The 24,675-nt window shown below is 40.3% G+C and overlaps 1 protein-coding gene and 1 long non-coding RNA gene across 2 annotated transcripts; one reads left to right on the top strand and one right to left on the bottom strand.

The window, feature by feature from the left end:
* The first annotated feature begins 103 nt into the window (after window positions 1-103).
* Window positions 104-16,723, top strand: LOC147917211 (uncharacterized). Its single transcript, XR_015551924.1, has 3 exons — window positions 104-263; window positions 5,273-5,315; window positions 16,271-16,723. It is a non-coding gene; the product is annotated as an uncharacterized LOC147917211 (long non-coding RNA).
* Window positions 14,288-16,850, bottom strand: GARIN3 (golgi associated RAB2 interactor family member 3). Its single transcript, XM_087429497.1, has 3 exons — window positions 16,233-16,850; window positions 16,170-16,172; window positions 14,288-15,427 (listed from the first exon to the last, which is right to left on the bottom strand). Exons 1-3 carry the CDS (start codon window positions 16,848-16,850, stop codon window positions 14,288-14,290), a joined length of 1,761 nt encoding a protein of 586 aa, XP_087285623.1.
* Between the last annotated feature and the right edge of the window lie 7,825 nt (window positions 16,851-24,675).

Here is a 24,675-nt window from a genome sequence, read left to right as displayed (position 1 = left end):
ACTGCCCCTTGATTGGCTGAAAGAGCTTTCCTTTAACCGAAGCTCTAGTCCCGCCTCAGACCCATGGCTCGCTATTGCGCCTGCGCGTATCTCTCTCCTACGGCCCACCCCGGCAATTCTGCGGTGGGGTCGATGGTTGGATTTGCAGCTGGGGAGGATTTCTATCAGTAAAAGGAGCAGGTGATATCTCCGTTCTTTCTTTTTTTAACGCTTGAAATGAAACAAGGCAGCCATATGCCTTACATAAAAGTTAGAAAATACAGGTAAGCGGATATTTTAAAAAATTATATCGACTCTAACTCCACTGTCAAAAATAACATTTAAAGAAATGAGATGGACTCTATATGCTGTTTATATATTTTTTCAGTCTGGAAATATTTGTGAACATGATTGGAGATCAGTAATAGTCTCAATTTCCATTTCCTCACCGTCCATTCACTTTTATTTTCACTTAGGAATTCAGCCATGTCTATTATATTTGCAGGCAATAAATTAACAAATTTAAAAATAAAATCAGACTTAAAGGTTTCCTTTGGACGTTACTTTCATAAGTGTCACAAATTTCTAAATTCGTGGGAATCTTACAAGAGCATGTTGCACACAGAAAATAAGGTTGTTATTTTGATAAAAGTTCTCAACCTAACCTCTTTAAAATAAAATTCTTTGACTTAATTTTTTAAAAACTTATTATGGAGAGTTCCAAATATTTACAAAAGTAGAGAGAACAGTGTACTCATCACCCAACTTGAACAATTATCTACGTATAGACATTATTTCATTTCAGCATGCATCTCTAAAAGATAAGGACTTTCTTTTTTTCACATAACCACAGAACTATTGTCTCATTTAAAAATAAATTAATAATTATGTTACTGCCCAAGGGGGGTCGTCTGCTCGACACAAGGCATGACAGTAGTAGAGAGGAAAGGTGGTAGGAGAGAAAGAGTTTTATTATAGCTTGCTAGCGAGGGGGAAGATAGCTGACTAAAAAGAACCAACAGAACCAAGACTACAGGCCAGTTTATAGGCGGTTGGTCTCCGCATGGTTGGAGGGATCCGGTCTTAGTTCCTGGAAATCTTTTGTTTTACTGGATATGCATCAGAGACTGGAGCAACACCTTATACCCTGGTTTAATTTGAAGATAATAAGACCAAAATCTTTAATATGTATAGTAAAGATTACTGTTTACGTGAGTGGTGCCAACAATTTAATACCATCAAAATCAAGTCAGTATTTGGATACCAATTGTCTCAGGATCCAAATGAAGTACACTCATTTGTGACTGACTGATGTGTCTTTTAATTACCTTTTAATCTATAGGTTCCTTCACTCATCTCAATTTTCCCCCTACATCAATTTATTTGTTGGAGAAATCTATTTACTTCTGAGCATACTCCAATCAGGCTTTTCTCCTCGCCGCTGAGACCACTGTGACCTACAGCTGTGACCTCCAGAGGTCATTCTTAGTCCACTTTTTACTCCATGCTCAGCAGCTTTGGCACATTTGATTATTTTAATTGCCCCACGACGCAGTTCTCACTTATTAGTGGGATATCATCCAGGTGATAATATCCAGGTGATTCCAGGCCCTGGCAACACCCTCTGCTTTGCACTCAGACCCTTTATCCAACAGTATTGTACATCTTTACTCATGCAAGTGCACTTCACTCAATTGCAAAGGCTCAAGTCTAAAGATTCATCTTTTACCATTCTTTCTTCCATGCTCCTTCAAATATACTATCCCAGCCTTTTGTATCAGTTCTATTTAGAAATAAGTAAAAGTCCCAAATATGACTAATTTTCACCATCTCTGCTGCTATGGTCCTAGTCCATGCCACCATTATCTCCCCTGGACCTCTGAAATAGCCTCCTAGCTGGTTTCTTTGCTTCTACTTCTGTCCTCACTTAGCCTGTTTATCACACTCTTAAAATATAAGACAGATCTGACCACTCCTTTATTCAAAATTCTCCAAGGTTTTCTGTCACATTTACGATAAAATCTAATGTCTCACCATGGCCTATGTAAGGCCCTACAAAATCGAGTCCTTGGCTACTTCTCCAATAACATTTCCTATGATTTTTTCCTGTGCTCACTCTTCTCCAGCTGTAGGCTTTCCAACCATACTCCTACCTCAGAGCCACTGCATTTGCCTGGAACTCTCTTTCCACAGATATTCATATGCCTCACTTCCTCACTTTATTCAGGTCTCTGGTCAAATGTAACTTTCTCAGAGAAGTCTTCCCTGGTCACTATAAAATAGCATGCCCCCAACCATTCTCTTGGGGGATGCCCCCAGTCCCCTTACTATGCATTATCCTTCTTTCATTAAACTTATCATCATCTGATATCATATTATGTAGTAGATTTATTTATTTATTTTTATTGTCTTTCTTCCTCATCAAAATACAAGGTTTGTGAGTGTGGGGCCTTTGTTTCATTTGCTGCTGCATTCTCAGCACGTAGAACAGTGCCTGAAATTGGCAAGTACTCAAGGAATAGTTATTGAATAAGTAACAAAATGAATATAATCATCATTTTCAAATGAATTCACAGTATGACATTGATGGATAGACCACAATCTATTTAGCCAAAGCCCCATTGTGTAAAATTATCTTCTTCCCAATATTTGCTATTGTTAATACTCTGGATGAGCATCCTAGTGCATATGTTTGTGCATGTGTCCAATTTTTTTCCTTGAGGTAAATTTCTAGAAATGGAGTTACTTGACCCAAAGGTGCGGGGTCTTACCGTTAGTGGCAGGATCAAGGCTAGAATGAGAACATTTGACTCTCAGTCTAGTGTTCTTTACAGTAAACTACACATGAATAATGATATGGAATGTATATCATGAGAGGGGCTAGTGAGAATATGGCATACAATAAACATTTGTTTAGGTGGCATTTTCCAGAATCTGAATGGAAAGTTTATTCCTTAAAGATGCTTTCTGTAGCTTAACAAGGAATACAGCCATTCAACAAATCTTTATTGTGCATCTACTGTGGCAAGCACTGTTCTAGAAGGTAAAAAAGACACAGAAGCTTTGCCTTCTAATGGAGAGACACAGACAACAACGTGCCAACAAATAAGAATTTCAGATAATGATAAGGGCTATAGGGGAAAAAATAATACAAAATAATGTGGTAGCTATATGAGTTGGGGGGTAGCTACTTTATAGAAGATGATCAGGGTAGCCTCTCCCAGAAGGTGACTTTGGAGCTAAAACATAAGTGATGAGAAGAAGTCAACTGTGCAGAGATCTGGGAGATGGCAAGTGCAAAGAGCCTGAGACAGGAAGGGAGTCTGTGTGCTCTCTAATGAATGAGCAAAGGGAGAGTGGGAGGAGGTGAGGAGCAGAAACTGGCAGGGGTGTATGGTAACTGGCATCTTGCCTGTTTTAGGAGCTTGGCACATTATAAACATCACCATTATTTATCGTTTGATCCTAAGTGGCAAGCAGAAATACTCACACATTTTCTCCACTCTGTTGTTTTTTTTAAGGTTAGGTTTATTGAGGTGTAATTTACATCCAGTAAAATTAACTTTAGGTGTAGAGTTCGATGAGTTTTGATGAATATATACTGTCATATAACCACTACCACCAGAATTAAGATATAGAATATTTCCATCACCCCAAGCAATTTCTTTTGTTCCCCTCTTGTACTCAATCACTGCCCGTCGCCCCCAGCCCCAGTAACCACTGATCTGATTTCTGTTCATATGGTTTTGCCTTTTCCAGGATGTCATATAAATGGAATAATGCAGTATATAGACTTTTGTCTCTGGCTTCTTTCACTTAGCATAAAACTTCTGAGGTCCATCAGTGTTGTTGCATGTATCAATAGTTTGTTCCTTTTTTATAGGTGAGGAGTATGCCATTATACAGATGTACCATAATTCATTTATTCATTCACCAGTTGATGGACATTTGGGTTATTTTCAGTCCTATAAATATTCATATATGTCTTTGTATGGACATATGTTTTCATTTCTTTTGAGTAACTACGTAGAAATGGAATTTCTGGGCGTTCTAATAGTTATATGTTTAACTATATAAGAAAATGTCAAGCAGTTTTCTAAAGAGGCTGTATCATTTTTCATTTCTACCAGCGAACTATGAGAGTTGCAATTGCACTTGGTATTTTCCTTTTTATTTTTACTTTTTGCAATTCTAATAGCTATGTAGTGGTTTTAATTTACATTTCCCTAGTGTTGAGTATCTTTTGTGTACTTATTTGCCGTATGTATCTTTTCTTTGGTGAACTGTCCCTTCAAATTTTTTGCCCATTTTTTAATTGGCTTATTTGTTTTCTTACTATTGAGTTGTAAGAGCACGTACACACACACCACACTGGATATAAGTCCCTTATCAGATATGTGTTTTGTAAATATTTTCTCCCAATCTGTGGCTAATCTTTTCATTTTCTTAACAGTGTCTTTCAAAGAGCAGAGGTTTTTAGTTTGGATGAAGTCCTATTTATCAATTGTTTTCTTTTATGGTTCATACTTTTTGTTTCCTATCCAAGAATTCTTTGCTTAACCCAAGGTCACAAAGATTTTTCCCCTGTGTTTTCTTCTAGAAGCTTTATAATTTTAAGTTTTACATTGAAGTCTAACATCCTTTTTGCGTTAATTTTTATATGTGGTGTGAGATGAGTTGAGATTACTTGGGGATTTTTTTGTTTGTTTTGCGTGTGGGAGTCCAATTGTCCCAGCACCACTTACCCTGATTTTGATTTGTTGGTCTTATTACCTCTGTCACTGGTAGACAGGTTCATAAATAATAATCTCTGAACTCTTATTAGTCAATTACATTGTATCTCTGCGTGTTAATCAGCCCAGGCAGAAGAAATAGAAGCTAGAAAATTAAATTTTTCATCTCCATCTCCTGCTTCTTCCTATCATATGATTTTTATCAGCTCATATAGACTGTTTAAACAATGCACTTTGGATGAGAGTCATCACTAATGCATTGTTCCCTGTAGTCTGCTGTATAGTTTCAATTCCTAATCACCATTTTAGATCTTGTTGTTGTCTCCTGGGTACTAATGACCTTGTCACTAACAACAATCTCAACACCCAGACCTGTGTGCAGCAGATGAGGGGGGAGGATGCCCAGTTGTCTATGGCTGCCACACCTTTCCTTAGCAGCAGGGGGCAGCAGTAACCCTGGCATTTGGGAACTATGACGAGTTTACACTTTCATTTAAAACAAAGATTTGTGTCCCACATGTGAGATCCCACTGGGCGACAATGTTATTTATTTCTTGCAGGCTGAAGAACTTAAAATGGATTTAGAATCCTGCAAAAAGGCAGGTAAGCCCTTTTGAATTATTTGTTGTAGCCGTTACTGTGTTTAAAGTCTACATTTACATTATTACGTAGAATTTTACCAAAGAAAAATATCCATGCCATTATCATACCTGTTTTTGAATCATCGCAAAATCAACCCATTTTATTGATTCCTTGATTTATTTCCTGTGCACACCCCAAAGGATCTGGGCTATATCCACCCCATTTAAGATCCTTCTTTAAGGTCCATCTCAAATATGACCTCCTCCAAAAGGTTTCTCCAAGTTCACCCAAATAAAAATTACCTCCATACGCACTCATAGCCTCTTTTCTGTACTTACGGCACTTCTCTACCTTCAGTTGTAATTATGCACCTGCTTGACTTCTGTGGCTATAGCTAAGTGCCTGACTTACCTGGGCATCAGCTCTGACATTCCCAGCCTTGCCTCACCCAAAGCCAGTGCTGAATATATTTTTGTTGAAAGATGGATATTGAACAAAAGCAAGAGAAGGAAGAAAAACTCCATGTTTCCTGAATGGCAAGTGTGTACAAATATGAGCTGCCTGCTTTCGGTATCACCCACCTCAGGACGGGGACTAGGATAAATTGTGTGAGGCACTTGCCTCAGATGCAAAATTAAGGAGGGGGAGCAAAACTCAGTAATCATGATAAATAATATTGTAATGCAATATTTTAAAGATAAAAATTAAGGCAAAAATCCGTGATGGAAAAAATATTACAACTTTTTTTCAATTTTATTTATTTATTTTTTCCCCCAAAGCCCCAGTAGATAGTTGTATGTCACAGCTGCACATCCTTCTAGTTGCTGTATGTGGGATGCGGCCTCAGCATGGCCGGACAAGCGGGATCTGAACCCGGGCCACCAGCAGCGGAGCGCGCACACTTAACTGCTAAGCCACGGGGCCGGCCCCAAAATATTACAATTTTAAATAAAGACAGGATCAGTAGTTCGTAGACCACCATTTAAAGAGGAGAGGTCCTTCCATGGAACTCGATCTTTCAAAGAATGGAATTATTTTCCTGAAGGTATGAGGGGCAATACACTTTTAGGCAGGGGTTTAGAGTTTAATGACACATCCATTTTCTAATAAATTCATTCATTCATCAATTATTTATTGCTCATTTACTAAATGCCAGCTACTGTCCTAAGGGCTGCAATATAGTGGTCCAACCCATTGCAAGCCCAGAAGCTGCTTCTCTGTAGTTACCTAAGAAAGTCTTTATCCACTTAGTTCTACCTGCCTCAGGTCCAAAATGAACTTCTCTTAGAACTTTGGGCCTCCAAAGGACAGAGACAGATTTTGTGAGATTGGACCCCTATGAGCTTCTTTACCCCATACAGACTCTGGTCTTTGTGACTTGCACAGGATTTGATGGTCTTCCTTCTGAATCTACTTTCCTTTGTCTCATTATTATCTTTCTCCAACTCTGACACCTGAGTCCCAATTTGTCCTTAAGCATGTGTTATCCTGGGCTAAGGAACCCTCCAACTGAATCAGAGTGGAGCAGAGTGGAGAAAGCCCTGGACTGAGAGTCAATAGGCCAGAGTTCAGTCAGCCCAGTGGGTAACCTTGAGCAAGCCATGTCTCCTCTCAGTAAAAGGAGAATCTCCGGTGAAATCAACAGCCTCTAAATCATGGAAATACTTTCCAGGTGTCTACTGAGGCAAAGGGGAGCCAAACCGGTGGGACTTCAGGCTGCTTGCCCTCTCCCCACTTTCAGCCAGAGCACTTCCCCTTTCCTCTCTTTGTTTATTAGGTTCCATTTAAGATTTCTTATAAAAATTTTTTTAAAGGTCAAACTATACCGAAAGTTTGGAAACCACTGAATCATATGGTCTTTAAGTTTCCTTAAGATTTGACATTGATTAGTTCTTTTAGTATCTCCCTCTGTATGTGTTGCTGATTATATACAAGTCATGTCCAATGGGAAAAAAAGCTTTTCTTCCCAGGGGTTCATTAAAAAGCTCTGTAATTCCATAACCAAAATGCTTGGAAGTACGATTTTTAAAGACTTTATTTTTTAGAGCTTTTAGGTTCACAGCAAAATTGAGTGGAAAGTGCCAAGAGTTCCTGTATACCTCCTCCCCCACATACTCTCAGCCTCCCCCACCGTCAACATTCCCCACCAGAGTGGTACATTTGTTACAATTGATGAACCGACATTGACACATCATTATCACACAAATTCCGTAGTTTACATTGGGATTCACTTTTGGTGTTGTACATTCTATGGGTTTTGACAAATGTATAATGACGTGTGTCCACTATTATAGTATCATATGCAATAGTTTACTGCCCTAGAAATCCCCTGTGTTCCACCTATTCATCCCTCCCTCCCCCTAAACCCCTGGCAATCACTGATCTTTTCACTGTCTCCATAGTTTTGCCTTTTCCAGAATGTCATATATTGGAATCATACAGTATGTAGCATTTTCAGATTGGCTTCTTTCACTTAGTTATATGCATTTAAGTGTCCTTCATGTCTTTTCATGGTTTGATAGCTCATTTCCTTTTACTGCTGAATAATATTCCATTGTCTGAATGTACTATAGTTTATTTATCCATTTACCTACTGAAGAACATCTTGGTTGCTTCCAAGTTTGGGTAGTTATGAGTAAAGCTGCTACATACATTGTGTGCAGATTTGTACAGACATAAGTTTTCAGTTCCTTTGGGTAAATACCAAGGAGCACGATCCCTGTATCTTGTGGTAAGAGTATGTTTTGTTTTATAAGAAAACATCAAATCACCTTCCAAAGTGGCTGTACCATTGTGCATTCCCACCAGCAATGAATGAGAATTCTTATTTCTTCACATCTTCAACAGCATTTTGTGTTGTCAGTGTTCTGGATTTTGGCCAGTCTAATAGGTGTGTAATGGTGTCTCATTGTTGTCTTACTCTGCGGTTCCCTGATGACATATGATGTGGAGATTTTTCCATATGCTTATTTGCCATCTGTAGATCTTCTTTGGTGAGGTGTCTGTTAAAGTCTTTGGCCCATTTTTAATAGGGTTGTTTGTTTTCTTATTGTTGAATTTTAAGAGTTCTTTGTATATTTTACATAACAGTCTGTGATCAGATATGTCTTTTGCAATTATTTTCTCCCAGTTTTTAGCTTGTTTTTTCGCTGTCTTACTAGGATCATTCTAAGAGCAAAACGTTTTAATTTTGATGAAGTCAAATTTATCAATTTTTCCTTTTATGAATTATGCTTCTGGTGTTGTCTAAGAACTCTTTGTCTAGCCCTAGATCCCAAAGATTGTGTGCTATATTTTTTTCCTAAAAGTTTTCTCTTTTTATATTTTATGTAAGTTTGTGATCTATTTTGAGTTTTTTTTTAATAAAGTGTGAAATTAGGTCAAGGTTTATTTACTATTTTATTTATTATTTATTTACTGTTTTACTGTTTACTATTACTATATTCTTATTATTAATATTATTATTATTATACTCCAGCACCATATGCTAAAAAGGCTGTCTTTCTTCCATTAAATTGCTCTTGCATCTTTATCAAAAATCTGTCAGGAATATTTGTATAGTCTATTCCTGGGTTCTCTATCCTGTTCCATTTAGCTATGTGTCGTATCCCTCCATCCATTACCAGAGTCTTGATTACTGTAGCTAGATAATAAGTCTTGAAATTAGGTACATTGATTCCCCCCACTTTATTCTTCTCTTTCATAATTATTTTAGCTATTCTAGTTTCTTTCCTTTTCCATATAAATTTTAGAATAATCTTGTCTATATATACAAAATATCTTGCTGGGATTTTGATAGGAATTTTATTAAATCTATATATCAATTTGGATAAAACTGACATTTTTACTTTGTGGAGACTTCCAATTCATGAACCTGATATGTTTCTCCATTTACTTGGATCTTTGATTTCTTTCCTCAGTGCTGTGTAGTTTTCAGCATACGAGTCCTATACAAGTGTTTTTAGATTCACACATAAGTATTTATTTTTTGAGCTATTGTAAATGGTTTTGTATTTTTAATTTTGGTGTGCATGAGTTCATTGCTAATATGTAGAAATGCAATTGATTTTGTATTCTGCAAACTTACTTATCAGTTCTAGGAACTTTTGTTTAGATTGTTTGGGATTTTCTACATAGATAGTCATGTTATCTGCAAATAAGGAAAGTCTCATTTCTTCCTTTCTGATCTGTATGCCTTTTATTTAGTTTTATTGCCTACTGTACTGCCTAAAACTTCTAGCATTATGTTGAGTAAGAATGATGAGAGTGGACATCCTTGCCTTGTTCCTGATCTTAGGAGGAAAGCATTCAATATTTTACCACTACGTATAATGTTAACTGTAGGTTTTTGTAGATGCTTTTTATCAGGTTGAAAAAGTTCCCTCTTTCTATTTATCCTAGAGTTTTTGTTACAAATAGGTGTTGAATTTTGTCACAAACTTTTTCTGCATCAATTGATATGATCATGTGATTTTTCCTCTGTAGCCTCATAATATAGTTGATTACATCAATTTTTGGAATGTTGATCAGCCTTGCATCTCTGGAATAAACTCCACTTGGTCATGGTGTATAATTCTTTTTATATATTGCTGAATTCTATTTGCTAATATTTTGTTAGAAATTTTTGTGTCTATATTCATGAGTAATATGGGTCTGTTGTTGTTTAACTATCTTTGATTTTGGTATCGGGATAACACTAGCTTCATAAAATGAATATCTTGAAGGATATTTTTACTGGGCATAGGATGTGGGGTTTTCCATTCTTTTCTTTCAGCACTTGAAAAACATTGTGTTACTTCCTTCTGTCCTCCTTGGTTTCTGACGAGAAATCTGCTGTCATTCAAATTGCTTTCTCTTATAGGTAAGGCACCATTTTTCTCTGGCTTTCAAGATTTTTTTCTTTGTTTTCAGAAGTTTAATTGTGATTTTTCTTGGTGTGGATTTTTTTAGATCTTTCCTGTTGGGGTTCACTCACCTTTTGGATCTGTAGGTTTATGTCTTTTGCCAAATTTTGGAAGTTTTCAGCCTTTATTTCTTCTAGTATTTCTTCAGCCTGCCCTTTCTTCTCTCCTTCCAGGTCTCCAGTGACAGGAATAACAGATCTTTTGTTCTAGTCGCATGGGTCCCTGGTGCACTGTTCATTTTTTTCCTGTTTTCTCTGTGATGTTCATATTGGGTAGTTTCTATTGTTCTGCCTTTCAGTTCACTGATTCTTTCCTCTTTCCCCTCCATTCTGCTGTTTCAAGCATATTTCTGATTGCTTTTTCGTGGATGCTTTGTCAGATAGTTCTAACATCTGCCATCTCGGTGTTGCCATCTACTGATTGTCTTTTTTCATTTAGTGTGAGATCTTCCTGTTTCTTGGTATAACAAGTGATTTTTTGGTTGAAGACTGGACATTTTTGTATCATCTTAGGAGACTCTGGGTCTTATTTAAACTTCTTTTAACTGGTTTCCTCTGGTACTACTCCAGCAGAGGAATGCGGAGGGGGTAGCCTCTTGTTACTGCTGTAGAAGTCCAGGTGTCTCACTTGGCCTCAGTTCACATACCCCAGAGGTGGGGGCTTCTCATTACTTTTGGGCAAGGGTGAGATTTTCAGCTGCCTACATGGTCTCTAATGACACAGGGAAGAGTGGAGAGGGGCTTCATCACCAGCTACCTGGGTAAAAGCCCTAGCTCCCTACTTGTCATTCTATGACACCAACCAGGGGGGAGTATTGGAGGCCTTGTTACAGCTTCATGAGGATGCTAGTCCAGACTCCCCACTTGGCCTTTGCTTGCGTGGGTGAGGGATGGGGGAAATGTGGTGTTTGGCTGGAGTGGAGCGGTCATTGTCTAAAAGCCTTCCATCTTTCGTGGCTGCTCCTTTCCTGATTCTCTGGCTAGAGAGGTTTTTGTAGGGCCTTTTTTTCAAGATTGCCAGCTTCTTCAGCTCCAAGTCTGAGATGTAGGAGGCAAAAAGAAAACCCAGGGAACTCACCACCATGTTTTTCCTCATTTCCTGCAGTCCCTGGTTGGTCTATCTTTTTCTCTCCACCTTTCTGAGTCTTCTGATGTTTGTCTAATGTCCTAGGTCTTTAGTTGAAAAATTGAGAGGAATAGGGAACAAAATGTCTACTCTATTTTTCTGGAAGCATAAATCTAACCAGTCCATTTTTGCATAAACAGTGAATTATCAAGGCAATCAATGGGATATTTGTTTCTTTCGTTTTCATATCTACATGTTCTAAACTTTCTAAAATAGACACAATTTTGCAATAAGAAAATGTACTTGACTTTTAAATTATTTAAATTCAGAACCATAAATAGTGCATTATACCCTTCCTGGCTATAACCAATTCTTTTCACAAGGTTAGTGGAGTCAGAAGAGGTGACCACAGCACATTACACTAACAGAGTATCGCAGATTGTGTTCTCCAAGAAGCAGATTTTGAGATGGTGTTTCATGAGAAGGATGTTTATTAAGAAGTGCCCCTCGGAAGGGAAGGGACAGAAACAGGAGTGCACAGAGGGAGAAGTCAAGCTGTGATACAGGTCCCCCAGGGAGCTCTCAAACTAGAATGGCCCTTCAGAGTTGGTCTGCCTTGGGTTAAGATGGCCCGACTTTCACACTCCACATCAATCAGTTCTTGTGCACTCTGGGAAGAGCGTCACCTTGGGTGAGGGAGTTCTCTGAAGCCAAGGCAATTTCCAAACTCACTGCCAGCTGAAGGCTGTCCACCAGCAGCACTCCCAGCAGCTGGGACTGCAAGTCCTCATTGAAGAAATGTCCACCCGATATGGACATTTCAAATGGAAAAGTGTCTTTCAAAACATCCCCTCCAGTCTCCTCATTTTATAGATCCTATGGCAAAAGACAGGAAGTGACTTAAGGTCACATGTTAACAATTCCCTCTCCAAATATTTCTCTTCACAGCAACCACAGTGCCCTTTACAAAGTGCACATTTGATCAAGCCACTCCCCTATTTAAAACATTCCAGTGGTTTTCCATTGCTCTAAGATCAGAAGTCAAAATATGGACCTTTATATGGACCTTAAAGCCTTGCATGGCCTGTCCCTTGCTGCATTCTTCAGCATCCCTCTCATCACTCTCACCTTGCCAGTCATGATACTGCCTTCAATATTTTGAGGCACCTTGCTTCTTCCCTCCATAGCACATCTTTCTTCTATGTGAAAGACTCCACTTGATCACAACAACCCCATGAATGACCTTATTTTGCTGTTGGCAAAAGATCACTTTCTTGTCTTTTGTGTGTATGTATTTATGTGCCAGATTTTGTATGTTTGGGACCCTCGTTAGTTAATCAACCATCCATTGCATCATTGCACATGCAGCAGCAGAATTGCTACCATGGTGATGAATATTGCTGTCAAAAATATTGACCTTTATCTGATAGGGTGTATTGACTTGATGCCCCAATTGATATCTCCCTCCAGAGGAAGAGACCTGTTGCTTTGAAATACATAGGTATTTATGCATGTGTCTCTTGATGAACTGTCAGATAGAAAAGGAAATGCAGAGAAAGTGCCTGGCAGAGCACATTGTGGTGGGCAAGTCCCCACCTCCACTTTACTTCAGTGGTATTTTTATAAATTGTGGGTCTGCTCGGCTAACGCCCTGCATGGTGGACAAACTAGGTTCATGTTAAAGGAGCCCTTTGGGGTGTAGGAGTGGGAGTGCACAAAACAAGACTAAGAGAAGGACGAAAGATAAAGCCAGGGGCTACAGATTCATGAGATCAAGCCATATGTAGCTAGGATAATTCAGCCTCTGGCATAGTGTAAATTTGGGGCTCTGAGTGAAAGGCTTTGTAAAGAGTTCCCCTTTATCTCTCTTCTCTATCTCATAACCTCTCACATTCCCAGGAAACTTCCCCAAAGCCCCTCTGAGGTCTTTGAGAATATGTCTCTTTCTCTCCTACCTGTACCCACTGCTTCGAGAGTCAACTCCAAGGATACCTTGATCCCCAGCATCTATCTGTCTTTGTATATCAGAAATCACGAGGTAGGATTTTCCAGCCACTCACCAGGGCAACTGAGAAGGGCTTCCCCTGATACTCCCAAGCCACCACTCCTCCCAGAGTACCTTGTTTCTCACCTCCTCCACCTATACCACACACATTTGCTCTGTGGAGAAAGTCCCTACACTTTGCTGAAAACCCTACTTCCATCCTGGTAGACACTATTGACACAGAGGAGAATGAGGAAAGAATTGTAAGGCTGGGCAGATGACCCCCAGGCTCATACAAAAACACATGGTTCTCAGAATCATTTTTCTCAAATCCTACCTTTGCCAGATAGCAAATATTTTAGACTTTTCAGGCCATATGGTTTCTTTTGCAACTACTCAAATCTGTCTTTTTAAGCAGCCATAGACAATATATAAATGAAGGGCTCTGTCTGTGTTCCAATAAAACTTTATTTAGAAAACGGGGCAGTTGGCAAGATTTGGCCCCCAGGCTGCCAATTCCTGATCTAGATGATAAACTTCACTATTCTGATTGCCTACAAATGCTACTGCACCCCCACTTTCCTCCCCTAATTATTCCCTGAGGAGACATGAGTTCTATCTTCACTATCTATGGACTGGACTGAATGTCCATGTTCAGGGACCTTCAGGGAGAAGAGGAAGAAAGGTATGGGGATATGGTGGTGGTGATGCTTCTCAGCCCATAGTCTGTGACTTGCTTTTCCATAGTCTTGGGGGAAATCAAAGGCAGAAAGGGGTTGAGGCGGCAGGTCACTCTGCTGGGCATGGGTGGGAAGTGGGGTTCTGCTTGACGGGAGGCTGGGGTCTCAGGCTGCAGCATAGTTCACATCACAGAAGCCACTGTGAGGTCACTATCAGGCTAGGGGACATAGAAATTCAAACAGAAGATAGCATTTCTTTTAGAGTCGTATGATTTCTTTATTAAAGAAAGCTGGAATCAACTCTCTAGGGATACTTCCCTGAGGCTGCTCTGCTTTGCAGCTTCCGGCCCTGGCTCCTATTTAAATGGATTTGGCTTCAAAGATTATTGTCTCCATCGTCTCAGATGTCATGGTACCACAGATCTCCACATCCTGGCCATCCGGGGTTTTCTCCAACTTGGCCTCTATGTTGCACTTCTCTACCGTCTTAGCCACGATGTCTACCTCTCTATCGTGTTTTGTGACCACTGTTTTTGAACCAGGAATGACTCTGAAGCTCCTGAAGAAAGAGCCAATCCTACTGGATTTCTTACTTACAGTTCCTGAACTGGTTGCAGATCTGCTCTTCCCCAATTTGTGAGCTGTCCTCAACTCCTTTGCAGTGGAGCCGTGGCTGGCACTCTTGCGAGAGCTGTGTCCTCTGTGTCCTTTTTCTTTTTTGTCATCTCTTGCATTTCCATGGCCAGATAAGGACCGGTGGGAGGACGATTTCCTGGTCGACTTGTCCCCTCCTATCCTGTGGTGACTTTCACCTGTTCTATGGTGACGGGAACTTTTCCTAGTGGCAGTTCTGTCCCTCTTTTCTCTTCTTTCCTTTTTTTCCTTCTGGGCTTCCGTGGTGGGCCGGGAGACCTTCTGGCTTCCATCCCGTTCACTCATGTAGCCTTCACTCTGCAAGGTTGAGACGAGGGGTCGTGCCACGTGGCCTTCAGCTCTTTCTGCAGCAGGCTCGTTGGCTGTCACTGCGCCTGCAAACACTATACTCATGCTGCTGTCTGGGGAGAGACTGGCAGCCCCTGTCGTTACGGTAGAAGTACCTACCGATGATGTACTTGCAGCGCCCACCAAGACCATGTTCTTACCCTCTGAGGATATGTTGGCAGCACCTGCAATAGCCTTGCTGGATCCACTTTCTCCTGGAGACTTAGTGACAGCTCCTGCCAGGGCTGTGTTTACCTGACCTGTACCTGCAGTCTTGGTTGCTGCTAGGCTCACAGTGCCTGCTCCAGGGCCTGTTGCTGTGCCTGCTACTGCCACGCCTGTGGCTGCCCCTTTGGAAGTCCGTGGAGTTTTCATGTCTACAGGTGAAGAGGGCGTTCCTTGGGGGGCATGAGGGATTCCCTCTCCCCCAACATAAGCAGAAGAGCTAGCTCCAGACACCTCACGAAGCTTGCAAAGGCCAGCCTCATCCTGATCTCCTTCTCCGTGGTGCTCTGTGGTCTGTGCCAAGGGGAGGAGAGACAGGTAAGATAGAGATGACAGAAAGTGAGACCAGAACTGTCTGCTCCTCTCTCATCCTGAAGCTGAGCAACTCAATGGTTTACAGTTAGAACCTTTGAAATCGTCAAGTCTGATCTCCCATTTGGTGTAAGATCCTGTCTATAGCACCCCTGTCAAACAGTCACTTGGTTTTGCTTGAACAATCCCAGTGCTAGGAAAAGCACTGATACAATTCCCCATCCTCCTACACTTTTATTTTACATATTTGTGCTTATATGTCTGCGGGACAGATTCCTAGAAGTGGGATTGCTGGGTCAAGGGATCTACACATTTTACATTTTGGTGGCTGCTAAAACCAACTGTGCATGTGCAGACACACACGTAGGTTGTACTATTTTAATCAGCACACGGTAGTCACAGGGAGACAGAATGAAGGAAGGTCTTCCTAATTGTTAACAATGTTCCACAACCAATGAGACTACCTGGGTTGGGGTGAGCGTTCAAAAGAGACTGGACAATCAGGATGCTGTCCTGAAGGGATTACAACCCTGGGTATGAGACCATAGCAGCTGATGCCTAAGGTCTCTCTGAAATTGGGCCTGGTGGGACAATTTAGAGAAGCACTTGGAACCTCCCCAGTGTGGTGAGTCCCATAGTGGTGGCTCATTTGGCCCTGAGCTTTTTCAAAAATGGAATGCATTTCCCAGGTGAACCTCAGGCAACACGAAAGGCTTTGTGGGACCAGCTTAGAGCTGCTCTCCCAAAGCACCATGCCTCATTTTCTTGCATCTCTGTAGATGCTTACCACTAGGCTTTTGTCATCGTCTGTTGTTGCATCCGCAGTTTGGAGTGTCGGGGTACTGCTGAAACTCTCCACTGGTGGTCTCAGGAGGTAGACAAGTTTTTCCCAATAGCAGAAGAGGTCTTCTCGTGCATCTGAAGAAGGACACAGCTGCAGATAAAAAGTGCGGCCAGTGGCAAGCTTCAGGCGCAACTGCTGTTTCTCGCGATCGTGGATGGAGATCTTGACAAACTTCAAGGGAAGCAGCCTGGTGAGCTCTAGGGTCTTCATGGGCTTGTGACCTCTCCCCCTGGTGGGCCGGGCAGGTCTGGCATGCTCTTCACAGACTTTAGTTGGTCGGGCCAGCAGCATGACGTCAGGTAATGGAAGGATGGGGCTGGTGGATGCAATGCCCACAGTCACCATTCGGACACGGTTGTGTACATCAATCACCTCTCCTTTTTTGCTGATCTGGATAAAGTCACTCTCAAACATCGGTGCGTACTTGAAAATATCATACTCTCCTCCCTTGTTCAGTTGTCGCTGCAGGTCTCCCATGGAGGTATTGAACACGCCCGTTGAACGGTAGCTGTGGGCCGTGTAATAAGGTAACAAACATTCACTGCTCATGGTTCTCTTCATTCTGGACAGCTCCGCCAGCCACAAGTTGAGTCCCCGAGAGAGAGATGGAGTGAAGGCAACTGCCCATCTCCCTGCAGGGCTCTGCCTAAATATCCTCGCACTACCACATTTATCCTCCACAGTCCTTTGTGACCTGTCACCATCACACATCCCTTTGTCCCAGCCTCCAAGCAGCCACCCCCTGGGGCAGGGTCACCAGCCTCCCCCCACAAACCACCACCTCCCCAGGGGACAGGCTGACCCTGCCAGGGTTAGGTGTGGGTAGGCTGGATATTCTTTCTAATCAAAATGTTGGGATGCATAATTTATGAAACCATTCCACTTTTGTAAATGTCGGGATTGTTTCCAGTTTTGTTGTTGTTGTTACAGACATCTCTGCAATGATCATCTTCCTGCAAATATACTTCTGCATCTGTTGAATTATTTCCTGTGGATAAAATCCTGGAAGTGGGCCATGTGCTTGATAAGGGGAGGGATCCTGTCGGGGTTGTTATTCCCCATGTCCCTAGTGCATAGCACAGTGCTAGCAGGTACTCAGAAAAAGTTGTTGAATGAATGGTTCAAAAGGGCTTCTGCTACCTATCAGAAAGAGAGTCCCATTTGTACAGCAGTTTCCAGTGTGTGAAGGTTTTTCTCACCCATTTTCTCATTTGAAGGAGGCTAATGTTTAAAACCATAATTTTATGGTGAGGAGTTGAGGCTCAAGATGATCTTGCTCAGGGTCAGAATGCACAGCTGGATTCTATTCCAGGTCTTGTGACTCAGGTCAGGGCTTTTTCTCTGTCTCAAGCTTCATGGTTCACCATTATACTCTCGTTCTGCACCAAATATGGAGTCGTTTGCAGTTAACAATATGCGTGGGGACTTACTGGGAACCACAGGAATTCACAGAGGTCTTGAATCACCATAGGATTTCCCACACTGGTATGCCTGCTGCTTAGCCCTTGATGTCTACCTGATAAACCATTGACGTTTCGTTTCTTTGAAAAGGTCTTCAGAGAAATTATGGCAAAGACACCTTTCTGGAGTTTTTTTACTTTGTACAAGGTGATGAATCCAAATTCCCCCTCCCCCAGTTAGAAAACGACTTCTGAAATAAAAACATATCCCCCAAACTCAATGATTGCTATGTGAAGGTCTTGAAATAAACTTCAACCCCCTGAATGTTCTGTTTTATATTGCTAGGGCCTACTGCAGTACCTGGCATATGGCAGCTTTTCAATTAATATGAACTTGCTTGTACCCATTGAAATTCATTCTTCCGTTCATTTAGTCAACAAAATTTATTGAGCAAGTACTATTTTGGGGACCAACTAGGAAATGGAAATGCGAAGATAAAGGTCTCTGCCTCTGAAGAGCTAAAATGTTTTTCTAAAGATATAAAATGACTTCTCCAAAAATAGAACAAAGTGGCTTATATTCTACTATAAGGAGATAATCACTGAAAGTTAACACTATTAGCCTTAAAAATAAGAAGTAAGTAAATTTTCTATATTCGGCCATATATTCTTCTCTTAAGTTCATTTCTGATGAATGATTTAATAATGAGAGAAATCGTAATTATATCATTAAGAACTTACTACAAGCCAGGCATGGTGCTAGCCACTTTACATTCTTTTTAAAATTTAATCCTCACAACAGCCCTGTAAAATGTAGGCACAACAACTATCCCTGTTTTATAAAGGAGGAAATCAAAGCTCCAAGAAGTTAAGCAGCTTCATCAAGGTCACAAGAGACCAAAAGCATATGGAAGACCCCAAATGTGGCAATGGTTAAACTACACTAGAGTGGGTGGCACAAAAAGAACACAAATACACAAGTACTATGCAGCATAAATTCATCCACTCATTTAATTAATATTATTAAGTGCCTACTTTGTGCCAGGTTCTGTTCTAGGTGCTAGGAACACAGCAGTGGACAAAACAAATATCCTTGCTCTCATGAAGCTTGTGTCTAATAGACAGTAAATGAGTAAATATATGGTATGTCCAATGCTGGTAAGTGCTATAGAGAAAAGACAAGGAAGGTAGGCAAGTGGGATGGGAGTGTGTCCAGGGGGTGGGGAGCTGGAGACGGTGGTCAAAAAAGGCTCAATGAGAAGTGACACTGAGCAAAGACCTAAAGGAGGTCAGAGAGAAAGCCACACAGGTGTCTGAGGGAGTAGCCTCTCAGTCATAGGGAATGGAAGAGGCCGAGATCCTGAGATGGGAGCATGCCTGTGTTAGAGGAACACCAATGGGCCTATAGTGACAAGAGTGGAGTGAGGGAGGGTGGTTGGAGATGAGGCCAAGAGGCAACTGTGGTGATGGGAAGGGAGCAGATCATATGGGATGGAGCTTGTAGAACACTGTGGGGTTTTTGGCTTTGCCCTAAATGGGAGGTGATCTGACCTATATAGAGAGAGGATCATTCTGGCCGCCATATTGAAAAGAGATTGTACAGGGGCAGGGGGGCAGAAGTGGAGACTTGGTGGTTCCTGCAGAGACGATGATGGGTAAGACGTGTGGCAGTGGTGAAAGCAGTGAGAAGTGATCAACTACTGGACATGTTTTGATTGAGGCAACTATTATGTATACTGATGTTGAACAATTTTTAATAAATACTAGTAAGTAAAAAAAGCAAGTTGCAAAATAGCATATATGGTATGCCATGTATTTTTGAATATAAAATTTTAAAGTGTGTGTGTGTGTGTGTGTGTGTGTGAAAGGATGCACAAGAAACTGGTAACAGGAGCAACTTGTTGGCTGAGGGAAATGGTGGTATGGAGGCTTAGTTTTCCAGAGCATTCTCTTCTATAACCCTTCAGATTTTGTTCCATTGTATATACTACTTACACAAAAATAAATAATACTATAAGTTTATAGATTTATAAAAATGTTGTGCCAGTAAAATTATATTCTTAGAATATTCATTAATTCAAGCCTTGATATGGCATAGAAGTAAATAAGTAGCTTAATTCAAATTTAACTCTCTCTGCCCCAAAATTTCAGAATTTGAGAACCAAAATACAAAATATCATTCAAAATTCACTTTATCATTTTTTTAAGACCTTTCGAATATTTGTTATTTACCCCCAAAGTTTAAAAGTCTGACACGTTCTCTATCAAAAAATAGAGATCAGTAAGTCAAGATGTATTTATTGATTGTCCGCTCTGTGACTATCATTGTGCTAAGAGCATTCAGGTTTGTCAAAATATAAGTTTCAAAAATTTTTAAACATGACTCTCATACAAATATAGAATGAAAACATGTCAAAGATTTAATAAACTCATCGATGAGGGAATCAGCAGGATGGTAAAGCTGGTTCAAAGAAGAGTTAGAAAAATAAGCACTGGCCTTGGAGATAGAATGTGGACTAATATTGCCAGGTTAGATACAAAACTGGTTAAATGTCTACAGGGCAATAAAATCATATCTTTTGGGGTTATCTTTTCTGCTAAACAGAAATCATTTGCATCTCTTCTAAATGAAAATCTATAAGTTATTATAGAACTTCACAGAGTCTGAGAATTTAATCAATAATAGCCTTCTTGGGGTGTTGAAAATGTTCTAAAATTACATTGTGATAGTTACACAAGTCTGTGAATATACTAAAAACCACTGAACTGTACACTTACAATGGATTAATTTCATGGTATGTGAAATATATCTCAATAAATGTTAAAAAAATAGATAGCAATACTTCAGTCTTGACTTATTGATCCAATCCCATTGTTTTACTTCCTCCTCTTAGATAAATAATCCTCGGGCAGGCATATTAAACAATGTTTTAATATGACATTGAAAGTGCATGTTTCTTGGTTTCCAATTTTTTTATTTACAAGTTTTGGGTAATTTTTCTTAACAAGCAATATAGTGGAACATGTATAAACTACCATCCTAAACTCAAAAGCTTACAATCCAGTAGGAGAACACACTGAAGGAACAGAGAACAAAACAGGAGGGCAATCAAATCCATGATAGAGTCATAGCAAATAAGTTGAATGAATGATGGACCTAATAACTCTTATCACAATATTGAGAACCAACAATCTTTTGTAAGAAGAAAAACTGCCAAAACCACAATTCTAAAGATGGTTTTGCGTACATTTTAAATTGGCCTAAGATTGAAGAGATGTGAGGAGTGAAAACACAAAACACGGTACATGATGTGCTGAGAATATGTAGACATGCAAAGATTATAGATGGTTGAAATCTTCATATTTATCATGGGAAGAAGTTTCAGGTCAATAACTTTTGTTCCCCATCTATTATTTTGAAAAACAAGGCAAGCAGATAGCTATGTAGCCTTTTCAATGAGTATGCCACCTGAGAGGGCACTGTGAGCTAGGCAGGATGTGAGGGTGGGGAGATTTCCATACTGTACACAAGATGTGTCTGCTGGGTAAATCCCCTGGCCTAAAATACAATCCACAGTACTTTTATGTCGATGCTGCTAAGCCAGGGTGGCGTGGGATGAGCTGCGGTTAGCCTTAGGTACCTAGGACTTCAGGAAGCCAACCTGATTTCTGTCTTACCTTCTGGCTGTCAAAAAAAGACCACAGGCACCTAGACTCTTCCCCTAGAGCCAGTATGCAAATCAGTTTGCTTCTGCCTTGGGTTTAAAAAGAAAATGAGTTGGTATACATAAAAGAAGCCAGACAGGTGATCTAAATAATTTTATTTCTCAACATTATGATCCAACTAGTGTCATCTCTTCCCCTCCTACACTCTATCTGCTCCCTTCTTGTTTCTGTCCTGCTCAGCCATATTTGGCCTCACTCTGAGCCCAAATTCTGCCCTGCTCATCAGTCTTATGACTACTTTCCTCTCTCAGCCTCCAATTTTACTATGTTTATAAGCCACGAGATATTCCACCTCAGTATATATATTTATTTCTTTGATGTTATCCTGAAGAAGCTTGCAATTAAATACACACAAAAATAATAAAACAGTTAACATTAAAGATAAAAATAAAGATCAAAACTATATAGAGGTAGAGGGAGGTAAATGATCTACGAACTGGGATAAGATGATTATTGCAATTAAATATTAAATTTAACTCTGAAAAAAATCCTAGAAGAATGTACAATAAATGTTAACATTGATTTTCTCTGTAGGGTAAGACTAGACGTGATTACTATTTTTTTCTATTTGCTGGTCTGCTTTTTCTAGCAAGAATATATTTCACTTTTGTAACCAGAAATATACATATATTTCAAAAAATTAGCTCTAAGCTTCCTGGCCACCTCAGTTATCACTGTCTTCTACTCATCAAACCAATGATTTCTGACAAAGAACGTATTTTTCTTTTATTTTAAATTAGAAGATAAAAAATTTTCCCACAATTTTCTCTTTTTTCAATTGTATAAATTAAAAAGTGAAATATCCCTCTACCTTTCCAGTTCCATTTATTGGGAGTTTGATTTGTAAGCTCCCTGACATTGCCCTGTGCATATACATGTACGTGTATACAAACACAAAAGGCTTTTGTGTAAAAATGGGATTATGCCATACACATTGGTCTGCACCTTTTCTATCTTAATATATCTTGTAATTTTTTAGGGTGATATGTTATAGATATACTTTATTCATTTTCATGATCTCATAGTGTTCCATTGAACGGATGCACTGTAGATGATTTAACCAGCACATATAGGTTATTTCAAACCTATTTTGAAATAACCTGTTTGTTATATACAAACAACACTGCATTGAACATTTTGTGTGTATATCTCTATGTGCTCATGCTATTTTTTTCTCTAGGATTGATAGCTCTAGAAGGAAGAAGGAATTTTTTGAATTTTTCACAAGAAAGAGGCTAGGTAATCACCAAAATATTCTGGGTATGACTCTTAAGCAGATACAGATAAACTTGATCAAGCTTGGATGAGAACCACAGGAAAATAAAGGGCTTCAAAGCCACATCCTAAGAGGACAGTTGAAGAATCTCTTTGGCCTGGACACAGGAGGGCTCTGGGGTTGTGTAAGAAGCATCTTCACTTATCTAAATGGCTGTTCCCTGGATCAGAGAAGAGGACTGGAATTGTAAGGCCTCAAATGATAAAGCAACAAAGATGGGCTTTAGGTCAGTATAAGGGTGAGATCATTTATTGATGAGCTGGCATCTGTTCCACTGTCTCAAGGGGCAATACTCTGGTGTTCCTTGGGAGGACCACCTCTCCCTACTCTCAGTCCATGTGGTTGGCTAGAGCTGACTCTATCCCACCCACAAATCCAGGAGAGAGTGCAGACCTAGAAATGGATACCAGAATATTCTATTGCCTTGGCTGTAATGATTGAGTTACGTGGAAGCATGTCACCCAAGCCAAGCCAATGATTCACCAATGAATCGCCAATGATTCAGAAAGTTCTGAGACTTTCACTGGAACTATTAGGGAAAAGAATCCAGTTCCACCAGTAAAATGTCAGCCTATAACTCCTGGCAGCCATTTTGCTGCCATGGAGCAAAGCCTGCCTAAGTGTGAACCCAACACAGAACTAAGAAATGAAAATCAAAATTTCTGATGTCATTGTTTAAGCACCTGGATCCAATAGCGCCAGGTTGAATTGGTTTTTTCTTTGTTATAGAATAAGTGAGGCTTTTCCAACTCAGTTTCAGTTGAGTCCACAAAGCCTTATAAATAATATAATTAAAAGAATCAAGTACTTTCCTATCTTAAAATAGAGGACTATATCATCCATGTTTGACACAACAAGAAGCAAAACAGGTTCTGCCAGAAATAGTGTTCACCCACCTCCAGCCTTCAGAAAACAAGGGCTTGAAAAATCGAGAGTTTTTGATGTACTATGCATTTCCTCTCACAACCCACCCAGGAGGAAAGAGAGCAGGTGCTTGCATCCACCAGAAGCCAAGTGACGGGGACTTTAAGGGGCCACTCAGTAACTTGACATAAGTCTCATAAGAGTTTGGGAGACATAAGGATTGGTGTCTAAATCCCATTTGGAGAAATGTAATGGTGAAAGCTTGGGGAAGAGCTGGTTATATGGTGTCAGAGGGAGAAGAGGCCGCACTCAGGGCAAGTGGTATATCCATCAGTGGCAGGGCAAGGATGCCTGAGTCTTCCAGTAAAGTCACAGGAGGGAATAAGCGGTATGCAGTTCATTTTCAAGGATAACTCACCCAAGAGGACAGCCAAGATGGACAAAGGGACCCCATTAGAGTTGGGAGAGTAGGAGGCACATGGGAGGTGGACCAGCAGAAGCCCAAGGGGTTGGGCTCATTGGCCAGTCAGAGTGGCATCTCCCTCACCAAGAGACCTGCTGTCAGAGCCCTCTGAAAATAATGGCCACAACAAAACCTTCCCACAAGAGAAAAAGCAACAATTGTGTGTTCACCACATGCAGAGGGCATCAGCCCCAGATTACAGCTATAGCCACATTGACTGCTGTGCCTTTTCCCCCTCTTCCCCCAGACCTGAGCCTGAAGGGGTGCGTCAGGAGCCAGGCTAGTGTGTGGGGAAGGAGGAGGCATTAGGACATAGTAGAAAAAGCAACATACTTCGAAGCCTGAAGCAGACCTACGCTTAGGATGAGAAAAAGCATTCAACTTAGTATGTTTGGAGTTTTGATTATTGCACTGATCTGGACCAGTCTTTCTTTTTGTTTTCTTAAGTTTTCATTGTGGAAATTTTCAAACATACAGCAACACAAGGAGAATAGAATAAAGAACCTTCACCTACCCATCACTCAACTTCAGCTCATGGACAAATATTTTGTCAACTCATGGACAAGCATTTTTCATCTCTTCCCCTACCTATTTCTCCCCCTTCCCTGGATTATAAGAAAGCAAATATTGGGCATTTTATTATTTTATCCATAATTA

This window comes from Ceratotherium simum, chromosome 4 (assembly GCF_057802395.1).
Source record: "Ceratotherium simum simum isolate JZ-2026a chromosome 4, ASM5780239v1, whole genome shotgun sequence".
Taxonomy (NCBI): Eukaryota; Metazoa; Chordata; class Mammalia; order Perissodactyla; family Rhinocerotidae; genus Ceratotherium; species Ceratotherium simum.
Note: the sequence above shows the minus strand (reverse complement) of the source record. Positions and strands in the feature narration are given on the sequence as shown.